The 11067-nt window shown below is 43.7% G+C and overlaps 1 protein-coding gene across 2 annotated transcripts in view; it reads right to left on the reverse strand.

Annotated features, from left to right (window-relative positions):
- Poglut1 (protein O-glucosyltransferase 1) overlaps positions 1-11067 on the reverse strand; it is a 26086-nt gene continuing 15019 nt past the window's right edge. Inside the window, exons 7-11 of one of the 2 annotated variants that reach the window (XM_021209052.1) lie at positions 10105-10204; positions 7071-7129; positions 4686-4853; positions 2764-2820; positions 1-1718 (exon numbers count right to left, since the gene is read on the reverse strand). In XM_021209052.1, coding sequence (XP_021064711.1) covers positions 1562-1718; positions 2764-2820; positions 4686-4853; positions 7071-7129; positions 10105-10204 — 541 coding nt within the window. In that variant the 3' untranslated portion in view covers positions 1-1561. The remainder of the gene's footprint in view (positions 1719-2763; positions 2821-4685; positions 4854-7070; positions 7130-10104; positions 10205-11067) is intronic. The other variant, XM_021209051.1, reaches the window with a different exon arrangement.

Raw genomic sequence — 11067 nt, forward strand, 5'->3', positions numbered from 1 at the left:
TCTTATAAAACATATTGTATTTGGTTATATTGAAAACAATAGTAACCTTTTCTATAGTAAATAAATGTTTGAGGAGCAAATGGTTACATTTGGGACCAAACTAGTATTAATGATAACAAAATCTTCAAAAGTGTGACCATACAAACCATTTTTGAAATCATAGACTTTACAGTTACACATCCTTCGCATACCATCTACAGTGAGGTACAGAGGCAAGAGTAAGATCCAAGTAACTTTTGTTGTTTTTAAAAACAGGCACTCCTTACTACTCCAGGGCAAGGAAGGATCTGCTCTGACCCATTTCGTACAGTGCATCTCATCCCCACTGGAGCAAGTAACCAGGCAATTTAAAAATAGAATTTAGTTAGGCCAGGCGAGTGTGTCCATCCATTCCCACTCACTCATCCCAGTAGTTGTTCAGTAACTATTCTGCGTGAGGCACTGTGCTGATAATGGAGACGTCAAGAGCAGTGGAACATCATCCTCGACCATCAGTAAGCTTACAAAGCAAGGGGGAAACAGCCACATAACTACAAAGCAGCACAATGGCACATGACACAGGCGTGAGCTGCCAACTGCCGAGGAGGAGGTTCAGAGGTGATGCTGGAGTGTAAGGAAGTACTCCAGTAACAACCTCATACAGGAGTAAAAGCGAAAGCTGAATGCTCTATAAATTGCCACTTCATGATGTGTTCACATATGAAGATTGTAGTCTCTGCAAACTGAGGTGATCCTGCCGCTACGAATTTAAGATGGCAAAATAAAAGATGTGTAAAAGGTGAGACAGGACCTCATGTAGCCAGGCTCTCCTTGAACTCCTGTGTAGCTGAGGGTGGCCACGAATTCATCTTCCTGCCTCTCGCTTCAGAAGTGCTAATATTACAGGGGCATAGTTCTTTAATGAGACTGCTTCCTGAATGTACTGGGAAATTTCTCTTTATCTCCTTCAGAGAGAATAAAAAAGGCATGAAGGCACAAAATGGGAATCTGAAATCCAACTGCAGAAGTTACGCAACTGAGGCATTATGGAAACCTCCTGAGTGACAGAGAATTTATACATTTACAAAATAAATCACAACCACTGCCTCCTTAGACTCCAGAGGACGCGATTGCTGTGGTATTTTTCACAAACTCCAAAGGATTTCTACATAAAAAGAAAGCAACAGAAATTAAAATTAAAATAACTTCAGAGTGGCTTGTGTATTGTACTAGTTCCAAACAATGGATGGTCTGCTTCAAATAATAGGACAAACAGCATCTTCACATGGACACAGTCGGTTTCACAGTGATAACACTGACCCGAGGCAGAAGCTGTGACGGATCATAAGAAAACGAAGGTTAGAATGCAGTTCCAAATCCTCAGCAAAGAGCTGAGCTGTTTCATTTCTGCTCATTACACACATACTAGATCTTTCTCAAGAGTCCCTCTGGCTTCAACATGATAAGGAAAACTGGATGTTTGGCTTGGCCAAAAGTGTTCAAGGTATAGGCGTCACGATCATGGTATTTCACCACAGAGCATCTCAGATCCACTGTCAGGATTCTGGTCCTGTGATGGATACTACAGTTCAGTTTTCAAATGTCTGGGAATGATCTGATAATAATCTTTTCTTCTTGTTACATTATAGGACAGGAATTTGGAATATTCAGTCAAGAGGTTCTCCCAGTAACAGGTGATGTCATCCATCTGCAAATGGTTTATAATGAACTGGCTTCCCCTAGACAGAAGATAACAAGAATATTATACAGGACAGCCAGGGCTATACAGAGAAACCCTGTCTCGAAAAAAAACACAAAGAAAAAAAATATTATATATCATAGGCTACATATAGTTGGGTACTTTATCATGTGCCTCATTCCAAGTATTCTATTTGAATTAACTCAGCTGTACCTCACAAACAACCATATAACCATCATAATCCATATGCATGTATTTAGCAATAAACTTAACGTTTGTTTCTTAAAAGCAAGCATTGTTACCAGCTAATATTCATTTTTAAGCACTTGAGTTTTGTTGTTTTGTTTTGGTCCTGGTTTGGCATTTTGAGACTTCTGACTCATATGACTCACTTCATAGCCCAGGCTATCCTGGAACTCAAAGCAATTCTCCATTCAGTCTCTCCACTGATGGGATTACAAGTGTGAGTCACCATGCCCAGCTAAAAATATTTATCTTTTTTGTTTGTTTGTTTTTGTTTTGGTTTGGTTTTGGTTTTTCGAGACAGGGTTTCTCTGTATAGCCCTGGCTGTCCTGGAACTCACTTTGTAGACCCAGGTTGGCCTCGAACTCAGAAATCCGCCTGCCTCTGCCTCCCAAGTGCTGGGATTAAAGGCGTGCGCCACCACGCCCGGCTAAAAATATTTATCTTAGTTCCTCTTAGACTGAGGTCCAGGGACTGGAGAGGGGCTAGCTTCAGTAGTTAAGAGTTAGGACTCTTACAAAGGAGCATGTGTGCCTCTGATTCCAGCTCTAGGGGTTCCATGCCTCTGACCTCTGACCTCCTGGGCACTAGCACTGACATGCATACACCCACACATAGGCACACAAATACACATTCAACTTAAAAACAGGTAACTCTCCTCTGAAAGGCTGGAGTCTATTTGTCTAGCTATGGAACACTCGTGAAAGTGTGGACTATTTGCCTCCAGGGAAGCTTTCACTCTGGACTGTCTTCATAATGAAGCTGAGCTGTGGACATTATCACGGTAGGAAACTTTAGGGCAGATGAGACTGACAAGAAGGGACAAATGAATAGAGCTTACCTTTTAGCAATTTCCTGAGCGATATCATCGTTCGCTTTTACAAACTGCAACAGCTCCCTAAAAGGACAAGAACCATGACACTGTAGAGGTTGGGGGGATGGCTCAGCTGCTAATGTATTCACCACTCAGGGACCTGGGTATGGTGGCTTGTGCTTGTAATTCCTGTGCTAGTAAGGTCGGGCCCGATGGAAACCTGGAGCTTGCTGGCCTGCTGGCCAATTCTCAGGGCAAGCCCAGGGTGCCAGTGAAAGACTCTGTCTCAAAAAGAACAAAATGTATGACCCCTGAAGAGTAACAGGTAAGGTTGTCCTCTGGCCTTCAAACACACATGAACATACACAGAGAAACACATACACGAAAATCATGAGCTTTTAAAATGTAGGTCACTCTCATTAATACCAAGGCAGAAAGACAACTGATAAGTCTGTAGATATGTAGGTTGAACATAGTTTCTTTAAAGCAGTGATTAGAATGCCTAAAGAAGTAAATTAATAGCAAAAAAAAAAAAAAAAAAAAAAAAAAAAAAAAAAAAAAAAAAAAAAAAAAAAAGCTAAATACAACAAAACCAGGAATGGTGTGGAGCATAGTGTATGTATGGTGTCGGGCACGGTGTATGCCGCTATTCCCAGCACATGGAAGGTAGAAGCAGGAGGATTAGAAGTTTAACGCTACCTTGACTATATAGCAAGTTTGAAGACAGTTACACAAAACCATGCCTCAAAAAAAAAAAAAAGTAAAGATAGATTGTTGGCTCTCGCTATTATTTATCATGCTAATTCTACTATATAAGCTTGGGATATATTTTTGAGGAAAAAAAAATGTATGACAATCATAAAAAGAAATCAAGTGTGAACAATGATTTCTGGGGCCAGTAAAATGGTGGCAGCAGAAGCCTGACAGGCTGAGTCTACCCTTGAAGCCTAGGTGAAAAGGCTGGATGGGACAGTGTGCATCTGTAACCACAGCAAGAGGCAGGGGCAGGGAAATCAGCAGGAGGCTCAATAGCCAGCATGCAGCACAGCAACAGAAACAAAAGACCCCACCTCAGCCAGGTGGAAGGCAAGACCAGACTCCCGGAAGCTGTCCTCTGACCACCACACATTTGCAGTGTAATGTGCATACACTCTGTCACAGGCGTCCATTTCCTCTGCTCCCCACCCAATGTATGAATAAAAAAATTAAATTCCAAACTTATCTCCAAATTCTTCTTCTAGCCAGAGGAGGGAACTGGGTTCCCACTTCTGGCCCTTCTCCATACCTTTTTCTATCTCCTCCCATCATGAACACGACTATCTGCAAGGGCTTCACTTGGGCCAACTCTTAACGCTGTACCTGAAATCCTAATGACAGCATGACAAGACCAAATCTATCCTTAGTTGTTGAAAGGTCAAAGCCTTTTGAGTTCATCTGCATGGTACGTTGGAAATGGCACTTTAAATTAAAGCAACTTGTCATGGTTTGAATATGCTTGGCCCAGGGAGTGGCACTATTTGGAGTGGAGGTGTGGCCTTGCTGGAATAAGTGTGTCACTGTGGGCGTGGGCTTAAGACCCTCACCCCAGCTTCCTGGAAGTCAGTATTCTGCTAGCAGCCTTCAGATGAAGATGTAGCACTCCAGCTCTGCCTGCGCCATGCCTGCCTGGATGCTGCCATGCTCCCGCCTTGATGATGATGGACTGAACCTCTGAACCTGTAAGCCAGTCCCAATTAAATGTTTTCTTTATAAGACTTGCCTTGGTCATGATGTCTGCTCACAGCAGTAAAACGCTAAGTCACACCTCAACTTAAATTTATAACCTACCTAGATAATGCACAACACTATACAATGTGTACAGGCCAAATATCTCAAGGAGGAAGAAGTTTTCACTTGAAAATGAAATCATCCTGAGAATGTAAGTGGCTGCACTTAAGATGAGTGCTTACTGGACATTGGACAGGTCAGTCTTGACTGGGACGTAGTGAACCCACGGCTTTAGTTGTGGGTAGAAGAACTCCACCCACTCATCACCAACATGGAAGACCAGTGAACCACACAAGAAGAGGTGTTTGAACCGGAAGCTTGCAGCTACACCTCGAAAATTAAATAGGTATCTGAAAAAGAGAAAAAACACACACTTCATTCTGAACAACTGCTACCAGGAACAGGACTTCCCCTCACTCCCACCACTGCTTTGATGATTTCCCTCCTTCCCTTTCTAATTATATCTTTCATTTTATTGAGACAGGATATGCAGGCTAGTTGTAAGCTTGACACCAACTAGAGTCATTTGGGAAGGGTTCTGAATTGAGAAACATCCTCCATCAGTTTGTCTACAAGCAAATCTGTAGGGCATTTCCTTGATTGACTGACATGGGAGAGCCCAGCTCACTGTTGGTAGTGCCACCCACGGACGGGTGGTCCTATATAAGGGCTATATAAGGAAGGGGGCTGAGCAGGCCATGGGAAGCAAGCAGTAACTAGCACCCCTCCATGGCCTCTGCTTTGGTCCCTGGCTTCAGGTTCCTGCCGTGAATTCCTGCCCTGATTTCCCCCGATGCTGAACTATAGGCTATAAATTGGCATAAATCCTTCCTCCCCAAGTGGATTTTGGTCACAGTGTTTAATTACAGCACTAGAAACCCCAACTCTATCACGGCCTCACGTTTTACCTTGGGCTGGCCTTGGCCTCACAGAAATCCTCCTGTCTTATCCTCCCAAGTGCTGAGACTGTAGGCATGGAGCCCCATTCTCAGTCTTCAAGGACACAGCAGTGTGTATCTGGGGAGTGTCCATACACTCCTTGCTTTTCCTGGGTTGGAGCTGCAGGTTGTTCCAGAAAAGTCAGGTAAACAAGAGGAAATAATTTCTCCAGAATGAGCTATATGAGGTCAGCAGCTGTGTGCTGGGTGGAAAACGGATAGAAAACAGTATTTCAGAAAGAAATAGTATGTCTTGGTTTGGTTTGGCTTTTGTAGATGTCAGACATACATGAAAAAATTTTGTTCAATGATGTACATTAAAAACAAAAAGTAAAGTAAATAAATATTTTAAAAAAACACACACACACACAAAAAAAAACAAAGAACCACCACCAACAAAAAACTGGATTGTAAAAATGGTTCCACAGGTGCTCGCACTAAATTTTCAGAGCCCAGAGGGTGGAAGGGGAGAACCATCCCCAGTGGGCTGTAGTAGTATGACAGTAGTATGACCTCCACATGTGTGTGGTGGTACAGTATGACAGTAGTATGACCTCCATGTGTGTGGCGGCACAGTGCACTCAACAGGAAATAAATACATGTAAAAAATAGATGTTAAAAAGAAAAAGCTCCACACTGGGCATAAGGGAACATGCCTGCAATCCCAGCATCGGGAAGGTAGAGACAGGAGGATCAGGAGGTCAAGTCACCCTTAGTCAGAGACCGAGTTATATAGTAAGTCAGTCCCCAATCCTTTTGTTTCCCCTTGTTCAAGTCAAAGAGGGTCCCTCTTCTCAGACATCACCCTCTTCCAAAGTGCAGGAGTAAAAGCCTAAGCCAATCAATGCTCAAAGAGAAGCTCCCAAGAAAAGCCCTCCAAGAAAAGGCTGCTCTCTTCTCAGCATGTCTCATGTGTGTGCCTGCCTCTAACAGAGGAGCACGTCCCTACCCTGCGCTCCCGCTGGGTGTAGCCATTGTCCTTACCTCCAAGTCCCATCCTAACTGTCCTCCAAGCCTCAGTTTACCTTCTTAGCCAGTTCTTAGTGCCGCTGTTTCATTGTGACGTTTGTCCGTTTGCTAAATGATGGGACTGAACCTAGGGCATCCTGTATGCTGAGCACACACATGTCCACTACCATGTTGTTGCCCCCCCAGCCCTCATCATAACAGTTATTCCTGGGATAAATATGTAACTAACTATGAGGGCAAGTGCTGTGGAGAGGTGATCCTGACACGTTAATTAACGGTAATCAGTGAAGGAACCACGTCTCACTCTTCTCTATAGTCCTCACAGAACTCAGGTCAGTACCCTGCAGGCCTTGGTAAAAGCCAACCAAGTTAATTAACAGGATACTTTAGGATGAAAGTCTCTAAACTGGAGAATTTCAAAGGCAATAAAGAAATAAGCAACTAGGCTGGGGGGTGGGGGCAGAACAGGTGGATCTCTGAGGTTAGCCTGATCTACAGAGTGAGTTCCAGGACTGCCAGGGTTACACAGAGAGACCAAAAAGAAGAAAGAGAGAGAAAGAGAGAGAGAGAGGAGAGAGAGAGAGAGAGAGAGAGAGAGAGAGAGAGAGAGAGAGGTGGAGGGAGGGAGGGAGAGAGGGGGCGGAGAATTGGAAGTCTTACTTGTATTTGCAGTGATCTATAAGGTGTACATCCTTAGCGGCTGGCTTTCCCAAAGTATCCTGTAGGTGAATAGGAAGTTATCACCACTAGCAATAGCAGTTAAGGGCAGATTGATGCACTGTTAAATCATTTCACCAACATAACCTCATTTAAGTATCATAATGAACCTAACACTCCCAGGAGACATTATCTTCACTAGACCAAAGATTTCAAATTGGGACTTGCTCAGTGTCAACATGATCTTAAATAGCAGCAACAAGGGTTTGACTCAGGTGTATTTGGTTTTACAGTCTGAGCTACCTTCCTTTGAACTAAGGCCATGGTGTATAGCCCACTCACTGTGTGAGCCACACAACACACACACAAGGTCATAAGTGCTGGCTTATGGGGCTTAAGGTTGGAACTCACAAAGACATTTGTCAGGCCTAGAAAGTCTCCACAAATAAATATGCAAGCCACTGCTACCATTTCACTAGGTGGCATGACACTTCTCACAAAAGCCCAGATCTTGGGAAGCCCGGACTATGCCTGTAATCCCAATGGGGGATTTTACTGTTGAAGTTCAAGTGAAGGTGGAGGCAAGATAATCAGGAGTTCAAGGTCACCCTCAGCTACAGAAATAACTCAAGGCCAGTTAAGGCTACAAAAGACCTACTATCTCAAAATCATTCCTTCAATAATAAAAATCCAGCTTTCTAAATTTTCTCAAAGAAAAATGATGATGGTGGTGGTGGTGGTGATGGTGATGATGATGGTGGTGGTGGTGGTGGTAGTGGTGGTGATGATGATGGTGGTGGTGGTGGTGATGATGATGGTGGTGGTGGTGGGTGATGGTGATGATAATGCAGATTGTGGTGGTTTAAATATGTGTGGCCCATAGTCAGTGGAATTATTAGGTTTGAATATGCTTGGCCCACAGGGAGTGGCACTATTAAGAGGTATGGCCTTGTTGGAATAGGTGAGGCCTTGTTAGAGTAAACTCCTCCTGCTCAAGCTTCACCCAGTGCAGAAGAGAGTCCCCCAAGACAGAACTCTTGGCTCCTTCAGCACCATGTCTGCCCGCCCTCAGGCTGCCATGCTTCTCACCATGCTGATAATGGACTGAACATCTCTGAAACTGTAAGCCAGCCCCAGTTCAATGTTTTCCTTCTAAGACTTGCCTTGGCCATGGTGTCTCTTCACAGCAATGAAACCCTAGCTAAGACACAGATCTGACACACAAGCTCTTATCCCTACCTGGCAGCAGCCATCTGGAGCTGCCCATCCTCTGGCTGACCCTCTTCTCTTTACTTCCTCCCTCCACAGACAAGGCTGACAACATGTGCGCTGAGTTAATGTACTCTTTCGTTTCTTTGTTTCTGCTGTCCCTTCCTGTCTTGTTTTTCCGGACAGGGTTTCATAGCCCAGGCTAGGCTCAAAGTCACTAAAATGAGGATATCCTTGAATTCCTATGCATATTTTTGTTATCCAAAGGCTTCTTGAACTCATTTGCTCCTGTTTGATTAAAGCTGTATAACGTAGGCTAAGGATGCAGCTGGAGAGATGGCTCAGTAGTTAAAAGAGAACTCGCTGCTCTTGCAGAGGAGCTGGACTCAAGTCCAAGCATCCTCATGGCAGCTTACAAATGTCCATAACTCCAGCAATCACCAGGCGCGCGCACACACACACACACACACACACACACACACACACACACACGTGTGCACACCCATAGTTGCAGGCAAAACACTCATATACATAAAATAAAAAAATTAAATTAAAACAATAATAGGCTCAAGGCTAGAGTGTCTAGCATTCTGAGGCAAGGGTTCAAACCCCAGTATAGGAACACAACAAAAATGTACAAATGAAACTTATGTAAAAAGTGCATCCACTGCAGATACACAGTGAAGTGTTCTCCATGAAGCTGAAAGCTTTCTTCTTATATGCTGTGCTGAAATTGCAAATGAGGAAATTAGGACTTTACTTCTTTCTTATCACAGAAGTCAGTCAGGATAGACGGACCTCAGAGCTAAAGGCCGCATTTTTCTGACTTTAATGAAATGAAGATTCCTGGAACCTGGGCCCCAGAGTTAGTCACTGCGCTCACTGTTTAAGTTCTCGGAATGTGCTCTTCAGCGATTGAGAACCATTCATGTAAACCAGGGATTGGTAAACGACAGCCCACAGCACCACACAGTGGTACAGAACTCATGGACTAGATATTTTCATTTTCAAGTGACTGGGGAGAATCAAGGGAAAGAAAACTATTTTTGATGTGTGAAAATCACATGAAACAAAAGTGTAGTGGCACATGACTTTAATCCCAGAACTCAGAAGAGAGAGATGGATCTCTGTGAGTTCGAGGCCAGCCTGCTCTACATACTGAATTCCAAGACAGCCAGAGATACATCATAACACCCAGTCTCAAAATTAAAAACAAGGGCTGAAGAGATGGCTCAGCGGTTAAGAGCACTGACTGCTCTTCTGAAGGTCCTGAGTTCAAATCCCAACAACTACATGGTGGCTCATAACCTGTAATGGGACCTGGCACCCTCTTCTGGAGTGTCTGAACACAGCTACAGTATACTTAAACATAATACATAAATAAATCTTTTTTAAAAAATATAACTAAAACAAACAACAAAAAAAAGAAAGAAAGAAAAAAAAATCACATAAAATTCAAATTTCACATGAAATCCAGATTTTGGTGTTCATAAATAATAACTAGGAATAGTCACTCTGTGAGAGCTGCCTCTGCTACACTCACGCTGCTACAGCAGGCCATGCAGTAACGACCTGGGTAGCCCCACATTTACTATCTGGCCGCTCACAGGAAAAGCTTACACTCAACTCTTGAGAGATACTGACACCCAGCATAGCAGGGTGAGTGAACCCTGGGAGACAACTATTTACACGTATGCTGACACCATCACACGGAACCTGCTCTGCGCTCATCTCACCACAGAGAGGAAGCCTAATCTCAAACTCTACCCAGGTGGCAACGTTCTTAGAGTCAGCACTGCTGGGTTCGATTCAGACGGTTGCTGATTACTTTCATAGACTTCCAGGCCTGGTTTTTGGTGTACTCTGCATCGACGAGCTTTGGATTTTTCCGAGATAGGAGAATGAGAGGATCTCTTTCTGGGCTTGTCCTACGGAAAAAACACAGAACGTAAATCTATGTGGCCTACACCATAATGTCCCCAATCCCTAAGCAGCATTTAGTGCCAACTGTCCCACTGGCACAGATGGGATAGTTCACTGGTCTGGGTCAGTAAAGGAAGAGGATCCTGGGTAGTGCAGCATCTTGGTTGCTCAGGCTATCCCACTTTACCCATAAAGACAGGGAGTGTCAAGCCTTTCTTTACTTACATTCAGGTTTACTATTTGTTTTAAAACAGGCTCTCACGTAGCCCACTTATATGGGAGTTTGGATATGCTTGGCCCAGGGAGTAGCACTATTAGGAAGTGTGGCCTTATTGGAGTAGGTGTGTCACTGTGGGCGTGGGCTTTCAGATCCTCATCCTAGCTGCCTGAAGTCAGTATTCTGCTAGCAGCTTTCAGATGAAGATGCAGAACTCTTGGCTCCACTAGCATCATGCCTGCCTGGATGCTATCATGCTCCCACCTTGATGATAACATACTAAACCTCTGAACCTGTAAGCCAGCCCCAATTGTAAATGTTGTCCTTATGAGAGTTGCCTTGGTCATGGTGTCTCTTCAGAGCAGTAAAACCCTAACTGAGACACCACAGTATCCTCAAACTCACTAAATATGGCCTTGAACTCCTGATCCTGAGTAGTAAACTCTCAATCACTAGTACTGTTAGTGTATGTTACCACATCTGGCCTGCATCTGATCTTAAGAGTATGATTGTACTGGCTAGTTTTATGTCAGCCTGTCAAAAGCAAGAGTCACCAGAGTGGAGGGAGCCTAAACTGAGAAAATGCCTCCATAAGATAAGATCCAGCTTAAGACATTTTCTTTCTTTTTCTTTTTTCTTTTTTTTTTTTTT

This window comes from Mus pahari, chromosome 12 (genome assembly GCF_900095145.1).
Source record: "Mus pahari chromosome 12, PAHARI_EIJ_v1.1, whole genome shotgun sequence".
NCBI lineage: Eukaryota > Metazoa > Chordata > Mammalia > Rodentia > Muridae > Mus > Mus pahari.